The 27,318-nt window shown below is 38.8% G+C and overlaps 1 protein-coding gene across 1 annotated transcript in view; it reads left to right on the top strand.

Moving 5' to 3' along the window:
• The window catches only part of GALNTL6 (polypeptide N-acetylgalactosaminyltransferase like 6), a 1,114,860-nt gene that overhangs the window by 888,361 nt on the left and 199,181 nt on the right, over positions 1–27,318 (top strand). The window contains exons 6-7 of the mRNA XM_036240055.1: positions 22,773–22,958; positions 26,747–26,930. Of these exons, the coding sequence (XP_036095948.1) occupies positions 22,773–22,958; positions 26,747–26,930 (370 nt within the window). The remainder of the gene's footprint in view (positions 1–22,772; positions 22,959–26,746; positions 26,931–27,318) is intronic.

Genomic DNA, 27,318 nt, shown 5'->3' with positions numbered 1-27,318 from the left:
TATACTATCTCTTAAATCCAACCAATGAATCAAGAATTATAGCATCTTTTAAGGCCTGCTACCTGAGGAGGACCTTTGCCCAGGCTAGTATTGCAACTGAGAAAATACTAATGCAATTCTGGAAGGATTACAGCATCTATGATTCCATCAAGAACCTTGCTTGGGTTTGGTGTGATGTTATCAAGGAGTATATAAATGGTATCTGGAAGAAGACACCCAAGAGTACATCCATGACTTCAAAGGATTTTCCAAGAATGAGAAGGTTGCAAAAATTAACAAGGATGCAGTTGAGAAGGCAACCAACTCTGATCCGTGTGTGGATTAGGAAAATGCTGAGGAGCTCCTAGGGGCGGTTCCTAAGGTAAACACTAATGAGGAGTTGTTGGAGCTGGAACAGGGACATATAGCTGAAAAAGAGGCAAAACAAAAGGAAACTGCAGGAGATGAAAAAGGAGAATGCCCAAGAAAATTCACAGTGAAAGGTGTAGCAGAAGATTTTGCAGACTTTAACAATCTCCTTAAGATATTTGAAAACATGGACTCCAACACCAAAAGGTTTTCTTAAAACAGAGCAATGTTCATGGTGAAGTATCAGCTTACAAGCAAATATATGATGAAAAACAAAAGCAAGCAAACCACCATGGACATATTTCTGTAAAGAGTGATACCTCCTCAAGATGAGACTGAAGCAAGTCTGATAGGGGGTCTTCCAGGAGAAAACAGTGTTGTCACAGGAGGTGACAGCTCCATGCACTTATCATACCCGGAGATCTTCCAGAGGGGCAAAAGGTGGGGGTGGAAGACAGTGAATATTGTTCTCTAATACTCTGTGTAAGCGTACTCCATTGTGTGTATGTGTCTTAGTTTTTAAAAACAAGAAATTTAAGTAAAAAAAAAAATAATAATTTTTTTTTGCAATTTTTATCAATTTATTCTTGTTACAGGTGTTTCTCCCTTTTCCCCCTTGAAACCCTCCTCCCAATCCCGCACCTCCCCCCATTGTTGTCTATGTCCATTGGTTACACATATGTACATATAAATTTTTTTGTTTATCTCACCCCTCCCCTCTGCCCCCCTCGTCTGAGGGTTGTCAGCTGAAGTATACTCCTTTCTATGTCAAAAACAAAAAAAATTAATAGCAAAATACTTATAGAATAAGAATATAAAGAAAAAACATTTTGTGCAACTATAAAATGTGTTTATGATTTAAGTGTTATTACAAAGTAGTTGAAATGTTTAAAAATTTAAAGATTTATAAAGTAAAAAATGTTACGTTATGTCAGATGCTCATAAGAGTTAATACGAACATAAAATGGACAGAGAACAGAGAGTAATGGGAAGAGGTTGGTTTTTAAGGTTGAATTCATGTGAGTACTACATCAAAAGAATTTCTAAATCATTTTGCAGAGAGAAACGTATGCAGAAGGGATTAATCATCACTGATCATCTGTTTGGTTAAGACATGACTTTTAGTCTCTGGAGCTTATGTTTACTGTATGTGGGTTTTTGTTGGTGTTTCTTATAATTTATTTTCTTTCCAGTTGAGGAAACTTTAGGTCTTCAGAAATTAGTTCCAATCCATTAAGATTAAAGGTGATCAATGGTCTTGCTTCTGAACAATGTCAGAATCATTTAAGGGGAACCTCGTTCCACTACTGCCCAGTTAACAGTTTCATAGTTGAATTGAAAGGAGGAATTACGTGCCTTGAATTCTTTAGGAACAAAAGCCCAATGACGCCAAATAAGGCAAACTAGAAACAATAATGGAAAAGGAAAAAAAAAGTGAACTCTAATTCTCTCTAACCAGCTGTATGTCTGTCAGCCATGGCAACTGAGCTGCTTTAAGAAACCTCAGAAAACATAAATCTTTTACAAAAGCTCTGAGTTTTTCCTCAAAATAATGCACATTTTTCTTTTGACTGTATCTACAGCATTCTATGTAGAGATCTGCAAAATATGAATTTTTTTGTCAAATTTCAAGTAGCATATAATTGTCACTGTTCACTTCGTGGTCCAATGAGTACAACATTTTTCTTACCTTCTCTTTTGGGAACTTGGTTAATTTACTTAGGCATCATCTCATGAGAGGGAAAGAATCTTCTTGCTTCTAATTTAAAAGATTTTTCAATATAATAAATATTTGGCTAAGATGATGTATTTTGTTCTTACTATGTCTTGGCTGGCTCAAACTGAATCAGCAAATTCTTCAATCTACACATGCTCAGCTTTTAACTCTAAAGATACCAATTTCTTCTGAAACTGTCACAAGGGTGTCCCTACTCTCAATGACTGGTCATTAAGGAGCAAAATTAAAAGCAGGTGAAGAGAGGTTCTTTTGCCAAGGTGTTCTAGGAGGGCATATTCTTATGGGATGTACCTAGTCTGTTAATATGGGAGAGATTTAAATTTGCATTTAATCTAAAAAGATATAAATGAAAAGTAATGAAGTTTCAAAATTTTACTGGGATACTTTCTGTTTTCATGTTAGCAGAATCCGTGTACATAAAGCGACCTAGTCTTAGCAACTTTTGGTAATTTCTCAAAAAAGTGAATCAGGTACAGTTGGAATTGTCCCTGATAAGTTTTATTTTCCTTCTTTCATGATCAGTTTAGCTGTCAGCAATCCTCACCTCTCCCTTACAAGGGCCATCTTATTCCGGGCACTGTTAAGGTTTCTCACCAACACTATTGCTGTTCCGTCTGTATGCCCTGGAAATTAAATAACAGAACAAAGAGGAGGGATATCAGTTCCAAAGAAACATGGCCAAATTACCGTGATAAGAAACAAAGTCAATGGGAGTGGTAAGGGTAAAGAGATTGCAAATTTCAAGACATAATGATCTCCTACAAAATATGATAAGATTAGTTTGAAATTAGAGCTCAGTTCTAGAACCTAACAATACAATTTAATCATTCCTCTTTTTCTCATTATTATTAGTCACTTTCTGATAGATCAATGTTTCTTAACAAGGGATAATTTTGCCCTACAGAAGACATTTGGCAAAGTCTGGAGATAGTTTTGGTTATCACAATTAAAGAGTAAAGGCCTGTGACTTGCGAAGCATCACAACAGCCCCTATAACAAAAGCTTATCAAGCACAAAATGCCAAAAATACAACAAAACCCTGAAATAGATCATCTCAAAACTAGTGGTTATTTAGTTTTGTGCTTTAGAGCAGAATCCCTCACTATTGCACCTTACTTTACAGAGACTATGTGTTCAGTTACTAGATACAGTTTGGGGTCAGCTGAGATCACCAGGGAGACGTGTGAGAAAAGAGATCTCTGGGGAACACTGGCATTTACGGTTTGAAGAGCAGAAGAGCAGCCTATCTGGAAACTGAGGACTGATTTAAAACATAACATTATAAACACCAAGAAAAAAGTTTCAGAAGTGGTCAAATTCTGTGAGGCAAGGACTTTAACATGCATATTTGCTTTGATATTGAAGCAAGGACCTTAACATGTGTATTTGCTTTGATAATTGGAAATTATTATAGTAGTTTCCAAACAGAGGTAGAGGTTGAAGCCAGATCATGGACAGAGTAAAGATCATCTTTTCAATGATTTTAGAGATGATGGAGAGTAGAACACTTTGTATTAGCTAGAGATAAATTCAGCTTTTAAAGGAATATGTTTATTAGTTTTTCTGGTATTAGAGACATTTGAAGATATTTATGGCTAAACAGAAGCAGCCAATAGAGGGAGAATTTGAATACATAAGAGAGAGGTGATAACTAATGGAACAAGTTCCCTAGAAGCTATCAAGAGATCAGGTCTTGCCCTGGCCGGTTTGGCTCAAAGGTTGGAGCGTCAGCCAGCGGACCAGAGAGTCCCGGGTTCAGTTCCCACTAGGGGCATATACAAAATAATAATAATAAAATTGAAAAAGAGAGGTGAGGTCTTAGATACAGGCAAATAGGTTGGTCCCATATGGTAGAAAACCACATCTTCTGAAACTAGGTAAGTTGGGGTGTTGATGCCAATCAATTTGTATATAGGGAAAGGGTAGATTTACTTATTCGTTATTTAATGACTGTCTAAGATATGCCAAGCACTTTTAGAAGGGTATAAACAAAACATTGTTCCTGACCTCAAGGAGCTCATAGTCCAGTGAGAAGCTGAAATCAATTTTAACCTCCACTGAAAACTAGGAGTCAAAATTTTGACTAGTAGAGTGAAGAGTAGTAACTGAATAGAAGCTTGAGGAGACAGGTGAAGGTCACTGAGCAAAGTGAATCAGAAAAGGAGCCAACCAAGAAAAGAGAGGTCTGACTTTTGTTATTCCCAGCTGAGACTGAAGTGTGTCCATCTGTTGTGATGCCCATAGTACAGATATATTTTCTTCAGCATGAACTCTGCCACCGGGTTTAGGAATAACAAAGCACACAGTAGCATGATCTAGAGATGAAGTCTGGCAAAGTGTGCAGAGGAAAGGTGGAGTCAAGGGGATCAACAATGTGGGTGCAGGTGTTGAAGCATGGAATCCATGCTTGATGGAAAAGTCATAGGGACCAGGAGAAAACCATTTGGTTGGAAGAAAAATTAGAACAAAATGGAATGAATGCAGGTCAAGAGACAGGAAAAAAGCAGGTAACAGGAGAATGTGGTCTGAGATTCAGACACTGTAATTATTATTCCTGTGTAATGGAGCAGATTAGGGTGAGGACAAGACACAGATGTGGTCCTGTGAATATACTTCCTGTGAATGGAAGTATAATAAACATCAGCGTCACTAAAGTCAAGGAGACAAAGTTGTAAGATGAATTATCTAGGCAGATTCTGAAATCATTCTGGTCCTAGTATCCTCAGGAGAGTAGAAGGAGTAACCAGTAAGCTAGTAAATAACAGTGATGGAGACAGATAAAATGTATAGCTGAGTATCAATGTCCATTTAGATTGTTTGGTTTGGTTTGGTTTGGTTTGGTTTGGTTTGGTTTGGTTTATAACTTGTTATGGACTGAATACTTGAGCCCTTCCATAATTTAAATGTTGAAACCCTAACTTCTAATGTAATAATATTTGGAGGTGGGGTCTTTGGAAGGTAATTAGGTTTAGATTAGTTTGTAGATGTGGGACTCTAATTATGGAATGAGTGTTCTCATAAAAAGAGAAGAGAACTGTAGTCAGTGTGGCTCAGTTGGTGGGAGTGTCGTCCCGTACACCAAAAGGTTGCAGGTTTGATGATTCCCAGTCAGGGCACGTACCCAGGTTTTGGGTTTGATCCCTGGTCAGGTCAGGGATGCAGGTGGAAGGCAATTGATGTTTCTCTCTCTCTCTCTGACCCCCCTTTTCTCTCTCTAAAAATCAATATATAAAAAAAAAGAGGAACAGAGAACAGAGCTCTCTCTCTGCCATGTGAAGACATAGCAGGAGGCGGTTGTCTGCATGCCAAGAAGAGTCTCCCCAGAAAGAGAATCGGCTAGCACCCTAATCTTGAATATTTCAGCCTCAAGAACTGTGAGAAATCAACTCCTGTTGTTTAAGCCACACAATCACTGGTATTTTGTTATAGCACCTGAGCTAAGACATGACTGGAAGAACAATCACCTGATAGCAGCACAAGCAATGCTCCCTTCTTGATCCCTGGAGATACAGAATATGAAATATCTGAGTGGTGTCTTCAGAGGGAGTCTCAATGGTGGCTACAAGTTTTGTCTTTAGAAACAGAGAGATAGAAAGAGGGAGAGGAAGAGGAAGAACAGGTTCCTTGTACAGTTGCGTGTATAGAGATGTATTTATGATAGAGCAAGGGCAATAGGGGTACAACTGAAACAATGGGGAAGAGAGGTATTCAAGAGAAGGAGAAAACAGGTCAATGCATGCATTAAGTAGCTAAGGGATGGAGAGAGGGTAGATATATTGGGGCATCTATGTGTTGTTCTGTGACCATAAATTATGCATAAAAGAGAAATATGGACTGGCACAAATTGTTTGGGTACCAGAACTTTCCCAAGGGCCAGACAATAACTGGGTTGATCTCAGATGTGCAGAGGGATGCCACAGGCTAACCACAGTAAAATGAGCTCTCTTTTCTGGACAGAGTTATTTCATTCCTCAGATCAATGATGAAGACCTTATTCTAGAAAGGGGACTATCTCAGACTCTTCAGTTTAACACTGAAGTACCTAGATAAGAAAATAGGATTAAGAACACAGTTCTATTACTAGTTATATGATTACAGACAAGTTTCTTGTCCTCTCTGGACCTCATTAATGAGGAAGATTGGTCCCTTCATAAGCATAAATTTTCTGATTCATTGCATTTGTCAGTTATTTTTTCCAAAATGTTACCATCCTAATTCAAGATCTTATCACCTTTTATCTGTAATACTACAAATAGCTTAAAATGCATTGCTGATTCCCTATTATCCACTAGATAAATCCCTTTTTCAACCTGGCATTCAATGTCTATCACAATCTTGCCCTATACTGCTTTTCAAATGAAATACCTAATTAAGGAGGCACCCACTCTAGAAATCTAATCATTGTTTCTTAAACTCTTGTTTCAAGTCACAATGTCTTTCCACATCTTAACTAGGGGGAAAAGAAAAAAAGAAAGAAAGAAAGATTTGCTTCTCATTTGTAAAAGGGGCCACCGCAATTCAATTTTACTTCAATTAACGATCATCCTCCAGCCCTGGCTGGATTGGCTCAGGAAAGATTTGGTCTCGGTTTTGATTCCTGGTCAACAGCAAGTACCTGGGTTGCAATTTTGATCCTGGACCAGGTCAGGGTCATGGGGGAGTCCACCAATCAATGTGTCTCTCTCGCATTGATGTTTCTCTCTCTCTCTTTCTCTTTTTCTCTCTCTATCCCTCCACCCCTTCCACTCTCTCAAAAAATCAATGGAGAAATATCCTCGAGTGAGGGTTAACAAAACAAAACAAATCATCCTCCAAGTGCCTACTATCAGCCAGGCATTATACTAAGTACTCATAGACCAGTTGGGAGTGACAGGCACATAAACCAACAGTTACACTCTAAATTCAAACCACTCAACAATTGTCCTAAACCATCTGGCCAGACCAGTTCTTAAACGGGGGTAAGTAGAACTGAGAAGAGATAAAGAATTGCTTTGGATTTTCTTTTGAAACAGTGTATGAAAACGCAGGCACTTGAGAAGTGTGGCTTTATATGTTGGAGAAATAGCATGCATTTAACCAAGAAGAGTGTTTTCAACAATAAGAAAACTTGTCTTCAAAAATGCCTCCTTTGATTGGTTTAATCTGTCTCAGCATGCTTGACATGGACTCAAGTCCTAAAACCTTGGGTCAGTTGTTATTCTCTATAATCCTTAGTTTCCTAAAAATGAAGGTATTTGGGGCAACCCAGCTACCCTTCCTGTTTTCAGTTCCATGAAATAATATCTTTTGCTTGCACTAGTTTAATCTGTCTCTCTGCCTTGTCAAAAAAAAGCCCAGCTGGTGTGGCTTGGTGGTTGAGCATCCACCCATGCACCAAGAGATCACCAGCTCAATTTTTGATCTGGGCACATGCCCAGGTTGTGGACCTTATCCCCAGTGTGGGGCATGCAGGAGGTGGCCAATCCATGTTTCTCTGTCATGTCAATGTTTCTATCTCTCTCTGCCTTCCTCTCTCTCTCTAAAAAAAAAAAAATCAATTAAAAAAACATATATAAAAAATAAAATCCTCGCCCATGGAAATGAATGTCCTCCCACTTAAAATAAAAAAAGTTAATACTAATTGTGACCCTAAAATTTATTCAAAACTCATTGTCAGAGAAAAATGCCTGATATAATTTGTAGGCACCTTTCTTAACATGTCACTTTACACAAGATTGACATAAGTATTTGAATTCAATACTTCATGACTGGCCTTTGTTGTCCCCATTCAGATTTAGCTGTGGACTTAAAAAAAAGGCACTTTGGATTCTGCCACACTGGTATCTACTCTTGACATTTCACGGAGAGTTCATTTTTGTTAGAAACCATGGCAAGCTCCTGTCCACGTGGGTTTGGCACAAAGATTTCAGGGTCTAGACCGAGTGAGTTCTGGGCGCTGTAGACAGCTGTGGTTTTCCATGTTGTTCCCTCTACAGGACAACTTGACAATATCAGATCATTTGAGACTTTCATGATTCTTTTGCTGATGATTTTTATGTAGATTTTGTGAGAATTCACCAGAATCATATGGTAAAACATAAAAACTATTTCATAGTAAAAAATGAGCATAAATGAATGAAGGGTATGTCTATGGCCAGTAGTACAATATGGTGCCAGATTTTCAAAAGAAATCCCCTTAGGTTTAGACAAATATGGTAGAAATTCATTTATATGTAAATATAAATGCTATTTTTGGCATATAGAATTATATGTGTGTGTGTGTGTGTGTGTGTATGTGTATATGTATATAGTATCTCTTATACATAAATACATTTTATAGAATGTTATATATAATTTATTATACTATATAAATGAATTTCTTATATTGAGAAAATGAATTATATATGAATAATACATAATGTAATAATATATATAAATAAATGTTGTCTTCCCATTTGAAAATTTACTACATCCCTACTGAGTTTGTGAACTACCAAACTCTGAGACTGTGCCATTTCCCACCACATTTATACTATATTTTATTGGTCACGAATTGTTCAAAGAGAGGTACTGCATTTCCAGAATTAACCTAAACTAAACCTGTTCAAGTTTCATTTTATTAATTAATTTTAATAGATTTGCATTTGTTTATTGTCACCTTAATAAAATAAGTAGAAAGGGTAGTCTCAGAATCAAAAACAGGGATGTGGTCTAACACAGATTTTGAGAGACAGGCAGAATTGATGGGCTAAAAGATCTTTATAAAGTAATGTGGAAAACAAATCTCCTGGGCGTGAAGCCTCAGTGAAGCACCAGCATGCAAGGCTCGTCTGTCCACAGAGAGTAGAAAAAATCAAGTCATGTCCAGCTCCATTTGCAGCACACTGACTGATTGTGGTCCCCTCCATGGATGAACTTCATCAAGTGTGAAAATCATCCCAGGACCGTTAGAGACATATCATTAGCAGGGAAAATATCTATATTTGCTGCCGCTCAAGGAGATGCAGCCCATTGAAATGAAGATAAAGAGGGCCAAACAAAAGAATCGCCGTAGAAAATATGTGGCCAGACTATCAGCGGAGGAGACATAATGCTGCCCTTTATCATTACTTGTCACATTGGTGACAGACTATAAAATGCCTACTGCTCCACAATTCTATTCTCGTCACTTTCTGAGCCAACTTTTGCTTTGGCAGATGCTTGGCATGTTTTAGATATATGATTTATTGCCTCATTTAATCAAGACTGTGCAGGAAACAATGATTTTTCTTTGGGTAAATTACAATCTGTCCCTTTTCACTTAATCTTAGTGATGGAAGCGACATATACATATATGTATCGATGTATGTATATATGTCCGTGTACATATATAAAATTGCCAAAAGACACTATTCATTTCTTGGTAAGATATTTAAATAATTTCTATTCCTTCTTCCTGCCCAAGAAAGAGAACTTTATACAACCCTGTAGAATATGAATGCAGTCATTCTGCATCAGTGTTTCTTCCGTTTTTATTGTCACAGAAACAACAATAACAACAAAAAAACAGCCTGAGCAGATTCAATACTAATAAATGACCCAGCTATGGAGGTTATTGGCAATTTAAAGACCATATCACTTCATTTTCCTTCCTGTTTTGCTAATAGAGTTTACATTCTCTTGGGAATTTCTTCTAAAATTTGGGAGCGCTCCGGCTTCATGGTGAAGGGGAACCATGTACCCAGCAAGTAAGCTAAATTTCCTGAAAATAATAATACCCATTTCAGAAAGACTCCTTGGCACATTGATTAAGTTGAAATGCAGGGCAAGTAGCAAATGCTAGGTTGCTGTCTTACCTAGGGAGAAAAAAATGCTTTCTAGAGTTCAGTGGTAAATAGGCAATTCATTTTGACATAACGAGGAAAAGTGATGTTAACAGCCAGAGGTCAGAGGAAGCAGAGATGGAAAAGACCTATTAGATCATTTTCTCCATTCCCTGGAGACTAGAGCCAAATTATATTTCATAGTGCTGGGTCCAGTTTAGCTTTCAATTACTCAAGCAAGGGGCTCTCACCACTTTAGACATTTTCTGGGACCTATATCTTTCTTCATGACCTCCACCTTCCTGGATCTGTTGGCCAAGTATGACCCTGAGTCAGAATTAACCCTGCAGGGACCACGAAAGTACTCTGTGCTCACAATTAGACCTGTGTGCCTCACAACTCGTTTCCTGTCTGTCAGTGAACCTCCAGGTCGTGTCGTCGGTAATAACTCCCTTTGTCCTCTCCTGCTGCAGCGCCACAGTCAGTTGTCACACCAACATCCCTTTTATTCAGAGTCTAAATGAGAGCTGTGTCTTGACAAAAGAGTCCCTCTGAAGCAAAATGTCTACCCATGTCCAAAGGTAAATGACCATGGTATCCAGCATAACAATATCCGTACCAATCCCCAAGACTGTCTTGAAGGAATGAATAAAAGGTACGGAGTCAAGAGAGAATGGCCTTTAAAAAAATAAAATCTTGCCCTGGCAGGTTTGGCTTAGCAGTTGCAGAGTCAGCCTGTGGTCCAGAGAGACCTGAATTCAGTTCCCGCTAAGGGACGTACCTCGGTTGCAGTTTGTCCCCGGCCCTGGTTGGGTCGTGTGGGTGGCAGCCACTCGATGTGTCCCTTTCATGTCTATGTTTCTCTCTCTCTCTCTTCTTCTCTCTCCTTCCCACTCTATCTGAACAAAAAATGGAAAAATGTCCTCAGGTGAGGATAAAAACAAACAAACAAAAAAATGAAATCTTGCCATTTGTGACAGCACAGATGGACCTACAGGCTATTGTGCTCAGTGAAATGAGTCAGTCAAAAAAAAAAAAAAAAACAAATACCAGATGATTTAAGTTATATGTGGAACCTGAAGAACAATACAAAAGAACAAACCAAACAGAAACAGACTGATAATTGCCAGAGGGGAGGGGTTGGGAGGCTGGGTGAAAAAGGTGATGGGATTTAGAAGTACAGATTAGTAGTTACAAAATAGCAATGGGGATGTAAAAGTAAAACATAGGAAATACAGTCAATGATATTGTAATAACTATAGGTCCAGGTGAGTACTGGACCTATCAGGGGAAACACTTTGTCAAGTATTATATAACCATTATGCTGTAAACCTGAAACTATTACAAAATAATATTAAATGTAAACTGTAACTGAAAAATAAGGAAATAAATAATAAGAGAGAATGGGAGGAGGTGCCGTGGAGAATGCAAATGTAGACCACTCCTCCACAAAACCTCCTGCTGAAAACAGGAGCAGGTGAATGGCACAGACGCTGGAGAAGGGTGTGGGTCAAAGAAGGTTTTTCTTTTTACAATAAAGGATGTTGTACAGTTCTGCTTGAAGATGGAATGACTCAAAATTAGAAAGATCAAAAATGAGGATACAGGGAAGAGATGAGACATCTATGAGTCATGCTCTTGAGCAGATGTGAAAAGATGGAATCAAGGGCACAATAAGAAGGTGGACGTAGAAGGGCACACAGGTAGTTCATTCCCTCATCAGGAGAGAAAGAGCATAGGAGGAGAGGTGCCCGTTGGTTTGTCAGTTTGGTGGTATGAGAGGTGGCCTCAGTTCTCTTGATAAAGAAGAGAATGGATTTTATGGGCATTGAAGTCATCTTGACTACTCCAAATTCTTTGAGTCCCATATCAAATGAAGTCCGAGTTCTCAGTCTCTTCTCATTAGATATATGTGCACAGCCTTTTCACTTAAAGAGGCTCACACCCTGTGCTGCTCTAGTTTCAACTCTTGGAATCTCTCCTCAGGAAAATTATAGATTCAGAAAACACTTAGTCATAAAAATAGTCATTATATAGTATGTATAATAATAACTGTAATCGCCCTGGCCGGTTTGGCTCAGCGGTTGGAATGCCGGCCTGCGGTACAGAGAGACCCGGGTTCGGTTCCCGCTAAGGGCACGTACCTCGGTTGCAGTTTGTCCCCGGCCCTGGCTGGTCATGCGGGTGGCAGCCACTCGATGTGTCCCTTCACGTCGATGTTTCACTCTCTCTCTCTTCCTTTCTCTCCCTCCCGCTCTATCTGAACAAAAAATGGAAAAATGTCCTCGGGTGAGGATAAAAATAAATAAATAAATAAAATAAATAATAATAATAACTGTAATCATGTAAACAACCTAAATAAAAAATAAGCATAAACCATGGCACAATTAAAATAATATTTTCAGATGATAACATGGAATATTTCAATGTTAGACTTAAAAGAACAAGTAGGCAGCCCTAGCCAGCTTGGCTCAGTGGTTAGAGTGTCAGCCTGGGGATTGAAGAGTCAGGGGTTCGATTCTCGATCTAGGGCATGTGCCTAGGTTGCAGGTTTGATCCCTGGCCCCCATGGGGGTTGTGCAGCAGGCAACCAATCAATGTGTCTTTCTCACATTGATATCTCTCTCTCTCTCTCTCTCTTTCTCTCTCTCTTCCTTCCATTCTATCTAAAAATTGATGAAAAAATATCTTCAGATGAGGACTAACAACAACAAAAAAAGTCTAAAAATAAGTAAATAAATAAAAGAACAAGTAGGCTCTAAATATAAATTTAAGAAAATATAAATAGTGACCTTTTTTCAGTTTCATTGATGTACAATGGACATAAAATTGTAAGACATTTATTTATTTATTTATTTATTTATTTTTATTTATTTATTTATGTAGCTCTCATTTTACTGGTACTCTGACACCAGGCAGTGGGTCTGTGACCAGCGTTATAACCCTTTGTCATCTCTCCATTTTCCTCCTCCCTAAGCAACTGCTGATCTTTCCATCACTATAGATTAGTTTCAATTTTTATCTTTATTATTGAAAGTATTACAGATATTCCCTCTTTTTTTCCCCCATTCAACCCCTCCTGTCTGATCCCACCCCCCTCCTGCCTTTCTCACACTATTGTCTGTGTCCTTTGGTTGTGCATATATACATGTAAGTTCTTTGGTTTATCTCTTCCCATCCCACCCCACCCCCCCACCTCCCTTCCCTGAAGTTTGTCAGTCTGTTTCCTGCTTCCATGTTTCTGGATCTATTTTGATCATTAGCTTATTTTGTTATGTTCCACAAATAAGTGAAATCATGTGGTATTTGTCTTTCTCTGATTGGCTTATTTCACTCAGAATAATGCTCTCCAGGTCCCTCTATGTTGTCTCAAAGGATAAGAGATCTTTCTTATAGCTGCATAGTGTTCCATTGTGTGTATGTACCACAGTTTTTATCCACTCATCTACTGATGGGCACTTGGACTGTTTCCAGATATAGTGCTGCTATAAACATAGGGGTACATATATTCTTTCTGATGGGTGTTTCATGCTTCTTAAAGTATATTCTTAGAAGTGGGATCACTGGGTCAATTGCCAGTTCCATTTGTAATTTTCTGAGGAAACACCATATTGTTTTCCATAGTGGCTGCACCAGTCTGCATTCCCACCAGCAGTGTACTAGAGTTCCCTTTCCTCCACACCCTCGCCAACACTTGTTGTTTGATGATTTGTTAATGTCATCCATTCTGACAGGTGTTAGGTGATACCTCATCGTCGTTTTAATTTTCATCTCTGATGATTAGTGACGTTGAGCATTTTTTCATATATTTCTCAGCCAATTATATGTCCTGTTTAGAGAAGTGTCTATTCAGGTCCTATGCCCATTTTTTAATTGGATTGTTTGTCTTCCTTGTGCTGAGCTGTGAAATTGTAAGATATTTAAAGTGTACTATGTGATGATTCGATATACTTAAACATTGTCAAAATGATATCGGATGAAGTGAGGGGTCATTTTCCCCACTAGGTGTTGTTTGGATGGACTTCTTTCGATATTCCAAGTAAAATAGTTTTCGAAGACTTGCAGAGAAGAATGACTGATTTTCATTTGCGTATCATTAAATCCTTGTGTTTTTGAAGTCCCATTTCCCTTTGTCCAATCATAGAAGTATAGCTGGAGCTTCAGTAAAGCTAAACACAAAGCTGGTGTCCAGAATTTTTTTTCTGTGTTGCAGCCAGGTCCAGTACAGCATCAGGACAGTTGCAGTCCTTTAGTTGATGGTTTGTGGGGTCCACATGGCGGTGGATCATGTGGGCAAATGCCAGGAAGCCAAGCATGAGCTATGAGCCAAATGTTCCAAAAGGAACCAAGAAAGTAAACTTCTTTGTTCAGGGAATTAAATATCCCATATCTTCTCATGCTTGCAGTGGCCATGCCCATTGTGGCCAATAACCTTTGTTCCCAGGTATGACTGACAGGCAAGTATCTTTCCCATGTCATTCTAACTCTACTGGGCATGCTTGTATTTTCCCTTTGTTCAGTCCCCCTCCCCCAGTGTTTTGCAAGAAACATGCCTATAATGTCTGGCCTTCCTTTGCTCCTTTCCTATGTATAATAATTAGCTAATTACAATTGTATCAAAAGGACTCTCTTCATCACGTTTATTAACACAACCATCACCTCACATAGTTACCTTAGGGGGCAGGGGGACAGAGATGTTTTAAGCTATTAGCAAATTTCAACTACACAATACAGTGTTACCAACCATAGTCACAATGTTAGTCATTAGATCTATAGACCTTACTCATCTTACAGCTAAAAGTTTGTAACTTTCACCAACTTCTCCTATTTCCTCTACACCCCAGTCCCTGGCAACCACTTTTCTACTCTCTGTATCTAAGAACTGGACTTTTTTTAAAGATCCCACACATAAGTGAAACCATGCAGTGTTTGCTTTTCTCTGTCTGGCTAATTAAGAGTGATTGACTTTTGCTGATAAAACTCTTAGTGATTTTTCCCCCTACTTTCCACTTTTCTTCATTTTCAGATCATCTATAATAATTGTATATTATTACTATAAGCACCTTATTTCCTATATTAAATTCCCTTGTACCTAAAAGATTCCTGATAAACACACTTGGGCTCAAGCTTTTTTGTTTTTTTCTCTTGACATATAATTGCTGATATTGAGTACTTACAATATTCCAGGTAGTCTTTTACTGTATGACGAAAGGCAAATTTCTTAACCTTTCTGACCCTCTTTTTCCTCATTTATAAATGAATATCATTTTCTCATCTGTAAAATGAGAACCTCATAAAGTAATACATGCATATATCTTAGAATAGATATTCTAAGCACTCAATCAAAATGGACATAATTATTATTATTCTGTTCATATACTACCATGTCATATTTTGCTGCTTATTCTGTTATTGTTTCTTTCATTCAAAAAACAAGAGACACACTTTTAGTAATCTTAATATTTTCTTTATAAATGGTAAATCAAAGCAATATCTTATATGGTTCCTTTTCTTTTTATTCTTTAATGGCATTATCAAAAAATAGAGCAGTTCCTGGAGAGGACAGACCTCTAACAGATCAATTTTCCTCAACAAAGACCGACAGCCCAATCCCTGGATGCCTCCTTCTATATTGCTGTACAAGAATATTGTTAGAAATGGGAGTTTGGGGTAGCCTTGGGAACAGGACCAATTCCCAGATATTTAATTTAGTTCTGGTCTCATCTAAATTGAAATTTTGACACAGCATTTTTCTCACACTAACTGTTTAGAGGAAACCTTTCCAATTTGTCTTTATTTATTGTGAAGTTGAGTCAAACCCCAAAAGTCTTTATGGTTGTTTTGGCAGTCATCGGTGACATTATCCAATCACTCATACATGCGAATTTGAGACCAGGGTCCTTATGGCTCTACCCAGGGAACAGTCCCACCCCAGTAATTCCACCGGATGTTTCTGAGGAAGCGGAAGAAGAACAAAATGACTTTTAGCACGTATGTGTGAATTATACTACCATTTTTTTAAACTGAAAAAAAATGCAGAATTGAAAGTACTTTCAAAAGGGCACAGATAGCATTGCCTTCATTTGCTCTCTGTGCTTCTCCATGAAATTTTAGAGTTGATTTGTATTTGTTTTCAGTTTTTGTTCTACCTGAATTTTATGCTTTTTCTCATGCTAAAAATCCATTTCTCTCTTTCTCGGGCATTCTAGATTTTTTTTTTATTAATCACTTTGACTTATTTAATAATTGCTTAAATGAATTCATAAATCCCTTGAATTCAGAGGTGGATTCCCTGTATCTTGGCAATTTGACACATGCAACAATTGGGTTCATGAGGAGTCTGACTTTCCCTTTTTGACAACTTGTTGATGGGGCTCACATTACCTTGTAATTTGTTAGGCCCAGAGTTTTCATTTCTCATCTTGATTGTGTCTTAGAAAAACAAGTTATAGCCCTGGCTGGTTTGGCTTAGCTGTGGAGACTTGGCCCAAGGACCAATGGTTATGGTTTGAGTCTGGTCAAGGGCACAAAGGTACCTTGGTTGCGGTTAGTCCCTGGCCCTGGTCGGGGTCATGCAGGAGGCAAACAGTCAATGTGTTTCTCTCAAGTTGATGTTTTTCTCTCTCTCCCTTTCTCCCCCTCCCACTTTATCTGAAAATAAATAGAAAAATATCCTCAGGTGAGGATTAAAAAGAAAGAAAAACAAGTTGCAGAAAACTATTATTTTTATTGGAAAAATTCACTCTTGGTTCTAAGTTTTAGAGATGGTCATTAAGAGTCAGACTAGCTCACCAAATGCTACTTATCTGAACTATGAATGTGGGTGTGTGTGCAGGTACAAATAACTCAATAATTAAAAGTAGCATTAATGCTGGAATGCAATAACAACAAGTTTAAAAACTGCACAATCTGGTGCTCCACAAAATGCACAAAGAAGCTCTTGAAATAGCCAGAGAACTGAGAAATTTATGAATGGGACCTTTACCATCAATGACTTCAGAGGGTAAAAGCATACATATACTGGTTCTTTTGATGTTTTTCTTTGTTAATCTTAGTTTTTAAGTAGTCACCTCTTACATCTCAAGATACATTATCTAATGCATTTTTTACATCCTTAGAGGTTAAAGAAACTACTGAAAGATAAGGAATGAGTTTTCTAGGAAGAGAGAAGAGAAGATTGTTAAAAGATATACTGGTAAATATGGGGGGGGGGCTTTCATTAACTAAGGTAATTGATTACAAATTGCCATTGAGTTCCCTGATATAATTTATAATTAAGAAGGAAGGCTAAGAATGGGCAGGGGCCTGCTGGTCACTTGGTGCAGACTGCAGGCCACACACCTGAGGTTAAAGGAGGTAGGGCTGGCAGAGAGGAGTTGGCCCAGATACATTTCACTCAGGTGTTGGGAGCTCTGTAATCACAGGGTGTATTCAGATGGGAAACTAAGATGTTTTCAAGATGTTCTTGATTAATCTATATGGTAGTGAGAAAAAAGAAACAAGTTCTGGAAGTTTTTCTTGTGCAGTCTGAGTCCTGAAACACTGCTGTCTGTGCTCTTCTCTTGCTCTGAAAGCTGCTATAGTTTTATTTGAAAGATTTGTCATGTCAGTGCTCAGACTTCTCTTTCTCTATAGAATATATGGTATTGGGTGGATTAGGAAAAGCCACTTGGGGGAAATGTTTTGGTAGTTCTCAAATTCTTTGCCAGAGTTTATCTTCCACATTCAACCAAAATGTGATTTATTTAAACGTGCATTTTACAAAAGGGATCACAGAACTTTAAAACTTATGAGATTGTTCCTGTAGTTGGCTAAGTATTAATGAGAAGGAAGCAAAAGGAATCAGACACCGTTGAACCTCATGGGCTGGGACACAGCCTGTTTACTTCAAGGGAAAGCTACAGTTTAGGATTGGTGGGGGAGACACATAAATACACATGCAATAGAAGTCAAAATGGCACAGAGGGAGTTACTTGACCATAGAGGCCTGTCAGTCTAACCTGGGAAATGAATCATTGGCTAGGGAATGGACCCATTATAAGCCTACAAATGCTTGGAAAGTTGATTGGTTATTTTGAAAAGGCTCCTAGTTAAAACCCCAGGGGAACAAAAAACTTGCTCGAATTCCTTCTCTCTCTCTCTCTCTCTCTCTCTCTCTCTCTCTCTCTCTCTCTCTGTTTCTCTTTCTCTCTCTCTCTATGTCTGTCTCTCTCTGTCTTTCTGTGACCTGGGATGGCCCTATTCATTCATGTATTTTCTTTCTCTTCTCGGAGCATTCAACCATGCGGGTCTAACAGCTACCTGGTCCATGGCAGACCACACAGGCGGCAAAGGACTAAGCTTTAATATAAAACAGAAACTCTGGACACTGGCCTTTGTTTTCGCCTTGCTGAAGACTTGGTTGGACTTTTCACATGGCAGGATGGACGGAGATGGGACCCTGGGAACCAAGGAGAGGAACTCCTTTGATTTTGCATCACAAATAAACCTTGTCACAACACAATCTCCCATGCATGGGTCTGTGAAATGCTTTTCTCTCAATCCTGTGGAAGAGCCTAATTTCAACCAACAACAATATCATCATGCACTGTTGATGGGAATGTAAAGTGGTACAGCTATTATGGAAAACAGTATGAAGGTTTCTCAAAAAATTAAAAATAGAATTATCACATGATTCAGCAATTCCATTTCTGAGTATATGTATCTATAGTATATATCCAAAAGAATTGCAAGTGAAGGGATATTTGTATACCTGTATTCATCGCAACATTATTCACAGTAGCCCAAAAGTGGAAACAGCTCAAATGCCCATTGACAGATGAATAGATAAACAAAATGGGATATATACATACAGTGGATTATATTATTCAGCCTTAAAAAGCAAGGAAATTCTGACACATATCACAACATAGACAATCCTTGAGACCATGATACTGAGTGAAATAAGCCAATCACAAAATCCTGTATGATTCTACTAAGAAAACATAAAGTTCTCATTCTAGTTTCCTGTAAACAGAATTATTACAAACTATAAATTACAGTCCGATTACTTTTCTTCATTCACAGATATCTTTTCATTATGACTTGAAAATTATAAAAGGCTTAGAAAAATATCATTTGATATATTAACAATTAATATAAAAATTATTCACACAAAAGAAATGCAAAATGTTTTTAATAACAGCCTTCTCCACCATCCCCAATAACTCTCTTGCAAGAGCATCTAATTTGCTAATTAGACCAATGATACCTGTCTTTACTGTAAGTTGTGGGTAATTAGATGTTACAAGTGAACTACTAAGAGAGAATGGAACCCTCAAAAGGACAGTCAGATAAGTAATTATTCTTAGTCAAAGCAACCAAGTTATTATTTCCAGAAAGTTCACCTAGAGGATTTGATCTGAACATTTAATAGAATCTGTTTGGGGTCAAATCCCTTGTGCTTAGTGAATTCATACCATACAACCCTATTAGTACATTAAAATGGGCCTTGAAAAAAGAAAAAAAAACGCATAATCAAAGAGTGTATATAGAAGAAAAGGAATGTGTGGAGATAGTGTCCGCTGAGTTCCAGAGATTTCCCTAAATAACTAAAAAGTGCAGAGTCTAAATCCAAAGTTGGGCCAACCACTCCCAGGTGGCCAAGAGCCATTTGGTCTCAATTTGGAAAATTGACTGTTATAGAGCCACTTCCTCTTATGCAGCTACAGAGAATTACTCCTCCTCTCCCCCACCACCCAAGAGAGACCCCATTAGTTTTTAAGAGTCAGGAAGGAAGAAGTAGTGTGCCTAGACCACCAAGATGATCCTCGTAGTGGTATCTTTGAAAAAAGAACAATTAGGCCCTGGCCAGGTAGCTCAGTTGGTTAGAGCTTCATTCCAATGCACCAAGGTTGTGGGTTTGATCCTCGGTCAGGGCACATATAAGAATCAACAAAAGAATGCATAAATAAGTGGAACAACAAATCAATGTTTCTCTCTCTCTTTCTCTTTTTCTCCCTCTCCCTCCCTCCCTTCTCTCTCTCTCTCTCTAAAATCAATCAATCAATCAAAAATAAAAAAAAAAATGAGGTTTAAATAAAGAACTATTTTAGTGGGCTTAAAAAAAGTTCATGATCTATTTTCAGTCGCCAATGACTGTTTCACTGTTTTCATGAGACAACACATTCTGTGGTCCAAACAACCAACATACAAATAAACTTATAGAATGACACTTGTTTGTACATTGGTGATACAGAAGGATTTCAGTGCCTGAATAAATTAAATTACAGTAATGAGATTATAAAGGTTTCTTAAACATTTATGACTGTGGGAAGTCCTGACAGGACACAGGCCATTCAAGACTGGCACATACTGAGCTCTTGATCACTTACCACTTTGTCAATGGCTTTGGCTGAGCAATAGGATGGCAGGTCTCTGCTTTATTTCCCTAACGAGATAGTCAAACTGCAGCCCTGACCAGTTTGGCTCAGCAGGTAGAGCATTGGCCCACGGACTAAAGGGTCTCAGGTTTGATTCCCTGTCAAGGGCATGTGCCTAGGTTGCAGGTTTGATCCCCAGCCCCGGTCAGGGTCGTTCTAGAGGCAACCTATTGTCTCTCTCACATCGATGTTTCTCTCTCTCTCTCTCTCTCTCTCTCTCTCTCTCTCTCTCTCTCCTTCCCTTCCACTCTATCTAAAAATCAATGGAAAAATATCCTGGGGTGAGGATTAAGAACAACCAAGAAAAAGGTAGTAAAGCTGCAGCCTTATTCACAGGATGCTCTGTACAAATCTTTCTTTGTAGCTTGCACAGAGGGAAAGAAGTAGGGGAGAAGTGAGCGAAAGGGAGGCTCCAGGAGGTAGACCTTCTGCACAGCACACCTGTTTCAAATCAGAGAGAGACAAGGTGGAGCCTACCTGTTGGTTGAGATACTGTGATATTACCATAAAGCCTTATGTGTTTATGTATTCATGGTCAAGACCTTTTTTCTCTAAATTTGCAATAAATTGAAGATGATGATTATCAAAATATTACCCCCTCAAAATTCATTAATTCTTATTTTTCAGGCTAAGCATTCAAAGGTATTTCTTATGCTAGAAATGCTATTTCTCTTCTTAAGTATGAGGGACTTACTGGGGTCTTCAGTTAAATATTTGTTGAATGAGTACTGTCAGGTCTCTAACCAAAGCTTGATCCTCCACCCATTCTAAGAGGGAATAAAAAACACCCAAATTCTCTATATTTTCTGGGCAAGGTAATTCAGGCTAACTGAGTCAGCATGACCTACTCATACAGTTCATTCTCATGGCCTCCCACAGGGCCTGTTCTGACTCCAGATCCTGCCGTCTTGGCTTTCTGTAATCTGATCTCCATATCTTTGTTCATTACATGAAGAACAAAATAGAGAGAAACATATTTTGAGCTAAACCACTCTTGTGCAATGTTCCACCAGTGTTCTTTTATACTAAAAAAAAAAAAAAAAAAAAGTTAAGTATTTTTTTATTTGACCCATTTGTAAAACATAGTTTATAGGGCAATTGAGGAAAAAAATGGAAATAGAGTTATTTTTAAAACCTACATGAATGCTAAGAAGAAGCCATAAAAAACATGAATGAACCCTGATATACACAGAAACTAAAGCAGAGAGCTGACATCTGTTCCTTTGGATAGTAGGGAAGGGATCATACATGAATCCCTGTTGCTACAGATCATAGGAAAATACTTCACAATAATATGCTTTGGATTGTAGACATGCAGAGAAAGTTTGAACATGAAAACTAAAGAAGATGCTACGTTAAGATTTCAATGAATATTAGACTTTGTTTGTCAGAAACTCCAGTCAAGTCCTCATAATCTCTTAGAAATGGGAGGGTGAAAGCAGAGGGTGTCATTTATATGAGCATATATCCCACAAAAAGCCACCAAATGCACTTATTTGGCACAAAAACAACTGAGAGATTGATGCATTTATTACAGTCAGTAGGAAATGTTTTATTCTATAAGTAAGTTATCAGGTTTAATTCTGTCCCCACTGTTTGTTTTTAATCAGGCAAAGATTAAAATTTTTGTTTTACAAACAAAAATCCAAATTTTTGTTTTCTAATCTTAAATAGGTAAGTTAAAAATGGCTATGTAGACTGACAAACCTCAGAGGGAAGGGAGGTGGGGGCTGGGAAGAGATAAACCTAAGAACTTATATGCATATATGCACAACCAGTGGGCACAGACAAGTGTGGTGAAGGCAGGGGGGTCAGGCGCGGGGAGGAGGGGGTCAATGGCGGGGAAAGGGAGGGACATCTGTAATGCTTTCAACAATAAAGTTATATTTTAAAAAATGGCTGTGTCGTATTTTTTCAAATCAGAAGCCATGCTGATCTTGCTTACCAGTTTGCTCTTACCCTGGGAGTGGGGGACAAAAGTTGCCAGGTTCTTGTTAATTCAAGAGAGAGGTTTATTTTTTGCAGTGTTACATGCATTATTTTCAACAGAGAGAATACTAGGCAAAGCTGGAAAGAGCCCTCTTGTTGAAAAGAACCCATAAGCTGGGATGTTCATGTGACTTCACTCAGCAAGAGCGGGGGAGCTGGTGGTTGGGGGGGAGCCACGCCCTTCTTGACAGGTGGTAGCCCGGAGTGAGCATGGTGGCAGCTGGCCCACAGGAACTGCATAGCGCTCTGGTGTTTCAGTGTGTGCTACAGTGTCCTCACAAAGGGCAGTATGTCCCGTTTATGAAGCATTTTGCAAAGTGCAAAGTATGAAACCCTCTCAGCATTAAATCTTAGCGTCTCCCCTCGAAACTACGAGAGGAGAGAAAGACCCGTGAGCTCAGTTTCGTTGTGCACATACCCTCCACGCACAAACACCGTGAGTGACCCTGCTGCAACTAACGTGTTCTTTCCGTACATTCTCCTCTTCCTCCCTAGAACACCTGAAGGAGAAGTTAGAGGAGTATATGGCCCGGTTTTCTAAAGTAAGGATTGTTCGCACCAAGAAACGGGAAGGGCTCATCCGGACCCGACTCTTGGGGGCGTCCGTGGCGAGAGGGGAAGTCCTCACGTTCCTGGACTCCCACTGCGAAGTCAATGTGAACTGGCTACCCCCGCTCCTGAGTGAGTACATTGAAGCACAGAGGCCTCCTGGGGCGTGTGTGGTTTGCTTACACTTAGCTTGCAACCAACAAAGGCTACAGACCCCCTCCTAAAATTTTTACAGCAGGAGCCTTGAATTCTACCTCCACCCCTGCTGAGGACAAATAGGTCACTAGAAAACTGCAGTACAATTGACATTTTAGAGAATAGCATCTGCAATCTATCTTAAGATTTGAAAAGGTTTCATTTATCTTGGACATGCTCTTTAATTGCAGTTGCATCCACTGGGTAAATGCTAAAAGAAAAAAATGTATTCAAAAATACTACCTATAACTAAAATAAGATAAAAATTCACATACACACACACACACCCTGACACACACACACTTCACACACATGCACAGTTTAACAATTATTACAGGATTATTTAAGAGATGAGGAAAGAAAATTATTCAGCCCCAGAATACAGTTGAAGTGTAAGCACCCTGGCATTGTCTAGGATTTATAATGCCAGTTTTTGCATTTCTGGCAACAGCTGAGATCCCTAAATAGATAACTCCCCATGTTTGAGCAGAACCCCCTCAAACACTCAGGGCTGTGATCCAGATGATACGTCTTGACTGCTCCTAATATGACTAGGAGGAGGGAAAAAGACTGTCACATTGCACTTGAACTGTTAGCAACCTGGGAAAAACTGGAAGCCATTCAAGGTAGAAAACCAACGTATGGCTCTGTTTGAGCTTGACTATTAATTATCTTTTAATTTGACAATGAAGTCAAATATAAAATCCAGTAGTGGATCAGGAACAAATTGTAAGCCGGGGGGTGGGGGGGAGTGTTTCTAATCATTCCTGCTGGGCACATAATGTACTCCTTCCTATTCTTCCAGATTTTACTAATTCGATTTTTATTGTGAATATATCTCTGGCTTTGGAGCTAAAACCCGTAGCAACTGCCTTCACAATAGCTACCTCAGAAAGAGTGATTTGCTATTGGCTACTGTGTAGGGCTTCAGCTAGCACCAGCAAAGAGACATTATTAAAAGACAAGGGGGAATCAATTGAAACTATACAGGATTAAGAACAGGAAACAACCATCAACGAACAGCCCAGTGACATCACACCCCTACACAGACGACTGCCCAGCCATCCTAATCAACGGGACTGTTTCCCTGCTCCTATAGCCACAGACTCCTCTGAGCATTTAATTAAAAGTACCTTGTTCAAGGACATAGCAATTTAGAGTTTCATCAGCAACAGTGAGATTCCCTCAAACTGAATTTGATCTATGTGGTGGTGAATACCCAAGAAAGTCAGCAAAAGGCCTAATTTATTTATGAACCAAAGCAATCCCTAAATGCCCATTATCAAGCCTCTGATTGTTCATATGAATCTAACAAGAAGGAGAAAAAAAAAAAAAAGATGGGGAAAAATAAAAGAGCGAAAAAAGAGAAACTGACTTTTTCTCATTAAAGCATTTCATTTCCTGTAGGCCTGATGGATAAGGAATGATTCAAGCTCAGGATCACTATCTTGTTTTATTTTCCTTTATCAGTGTCTTGACACATCATCTAAAATGAAAAAAATAGGTGGAGTCACACAGATTCTTGGTTCATTTTTCACCTTGGGATTATACCTGAATTTCAATTTCCCATTAAGTCTGTTTGTTTGATCCCTGGAAATTGAAATGTAGGCATAAGTCTTAGATGAAAAATTAGTCATGCTGCTTTCGCTGCAAGCTGGTACAGCTGGATGAGAGCTGAAAGGAAATTTGAAGGGAGAGTTGACAGTTAATTTAACAGACTCATTCTCTTTGGGTCACCTTGGGACTCCTTGTTGGTCAAGGAACTTGTAAATCAACCTGATTCTGGATTTGATTGAAGAAAGTCACTGACACTTTAATACTAAAATACCTGCAGAGGTGATGGAAGAAATATTTTGGACACAGCAATGATAGTCTCCTCTGTCAAAGACATCTATGGAGAAACACCATTTAGATAAAGATTAAAATCCCTTATGAGGCTTGTCCAAGTAAAAATGGGTGCTCAGAGAGCCCTTAGTGATTAACTTGATGATAGTGTTGGGGCGTGGGGGTGTTTCTCTGTCTTCTAATTTGGTAAAATAAGATTAAGGTGACTCCTGAGCTCTCTGAGACCAAGATGTCTAAAATTGTAACCCTTTCTACATGGCAGCATTCTGCATTTCCCTTACCCTGTTATATTTTCTTTTCATCCCATTTATCACTTTCTAACACACAATATAATTTTGTTATTTATTATGTATATTCATTTCTTTGTTCCATTCCTGAAGACGTGAATATTTGCAATTGTTCCTCACAGCTGTATCCCCCAGAAAAGTGATCGGCACAAAATTTCTATGCAATAAATAGTTGAACTTGAATGAATGATCTAACAAATAAACGAACGAATGAAAATGCATGTATGGGGGGAAAGAGGGGGAGCATCTGTAATAGTTTCAACAATAAAGTTAAATTTAAAAACAGAAAAGGAAAATGCATGTAGATCTGGAGGGGGGATCTTTCAAAGGATTCCACACCCTGGCTTATCAGTGTCATCAAAATAATGACCCTGAAATAACCATGCCTCATTATTTCTAAACAATATGATTGTTTACAAAGGTACTTAAATGTATTTTATTTCACATGCCTTATCAGGTCTTCCAAATAACCTGAAAACAGATGATCATACTTAAAAGTTCTGCCTATCAGACAGTGTTAATTTGTTTTACTATATCTTGATTAAATGCACTTTCTTGGGGAAAAAAATACTTCACATGTAGCTATTCTAGGTGAGCAAAGTATGCAGATGCCTCTTCCCTGCTCCGGCTACTAATGTCTCATGGTAATTATTTCTACATGGAAAAGAAAGGAGCTGGAACTGGAAAAGATATCACCTTTCTGCTACGTGACGAGCATGATGGCAAACAGGAAAGACCACAAATTTTAGGGTTGGACCACTAAACAGAAGCTACATCCTGTTTCTTGCTTTCAAAAGATGAGTGACCTCTGGCAAGTTATTTAACTTCTCTGAGCTCCATATTCTCATACATAACTTAGGAATGATGGCAATAGCCACTTTATGGGGTTGCCAGGAGGATTAGAAATAGCATGAGCTCAAACCCCTTAGTAGTCACTCAAGAATTTAATAGTAGCAATAGTATCAGGCCATCTCATGTATTTTAGATGTGATGAGAGAAGATAAAAATGTATAGCTTTGATAAGCAGAGTCTATATCGAAGAACAAGTAGCAAGATAGGGCTTGGCAAAATCTCCATAAGCCTGAGAGCAAAGAATTCTGTATATGAACTGTCAGGATTCAGGGCAACCATCGCTGTAAGATTAGACACAAAAAAAGCCATGAAGTTAAATATTTACATTATGGAACCTGCAGAAAGCAGGCCGATATTTTCTCAGCAGGCTCTGGCTGTATGCTTGGAGGAACACAAGTACTGTTTATACTCCACACATGTTGGGTGCACCATAGAATGACAGATTGGGGACAGGTCAGAGCAAAAATGTGACAGAGGTAAAGCTAAATGGACTTCCGCAAATCTCTCTGGGACATAACTTTCTTCAAAGAAAATACAACAAACTAATTTTGCCTAATCGCTGTCCCATCACGTTAAGCCCGACATTCAAACAGAGATGCCCCAAAGTGCCCTCATGACAGCAGGGAACCAGGTCACTAGCATTATGCATTAGGAGGGATCTGTAAGCTGCCCTTTGCTGAAAAAAATGATAGATGACCGAGGCAGGCATGTCATTTCCTATTTTGTGCTTTCATTTTTCAGACCAAATTGCACTAAACCACAAAACCATCGTGTGCCCCATGATCGATGTCATTGACCACAATCACTTTGGGTATGAGGCACAAGCTGGGGACGCCATGCGAGGCGCCTTCGACTGGGAAATGTACTACAAGAGAATTCCCATCCCTCCAGAGCTCCAGAGGGCAGATCCCAGCGACCCTTTTGAGTGAGTAGCAGCTGAGGGAGGGGCCAAAGGAGAGAGGGCAGGTAACTCATTCCAGGGTGTCGATTCGGGACCCATGAGAAAAATGATTTCTAATAAAAATGGGATGAAACAGGTGGAAACTATATGCAAAATCCTGGAGAAAAGGCAGACCTACATGCTGTAGACAAACGACTGAGTACATGGCTCACCCCTTCTCAGTCTCGGCAAGAGTGAGAGAAAGCATGCGGATGTGAGGATCAGGAAAATGCAGGGTCAGCAGAAAATGCATGGAGAAGGAATACGTTTTCTCCTTTCAGATACTCTCTTAGCCGTTTTTTCCTTATGTTCAGTTCTCTCAATCCTTTTTACTTTTCCCTAAAGGATTATTTAAATTAACTATTTTACTCTT

Source organism: Molossus molossus, unplaced genomic scaffold, assembly GCF_014108415.1.
Source record: "Molossus molossus isolate mMolMol1 unplaced genomic scaffold, mMolMol1.p scaffold_m16_p_4, whole genome shotgun sequence".
NCBI lineage: Eukaryota > Metazoa > Chordata > Mammalia > Chiroptera > Molossidae > Molossus > Molossus molossus.
This window is presented reverse-complemented; position numbering and strand designations above follow the sequence as displayed.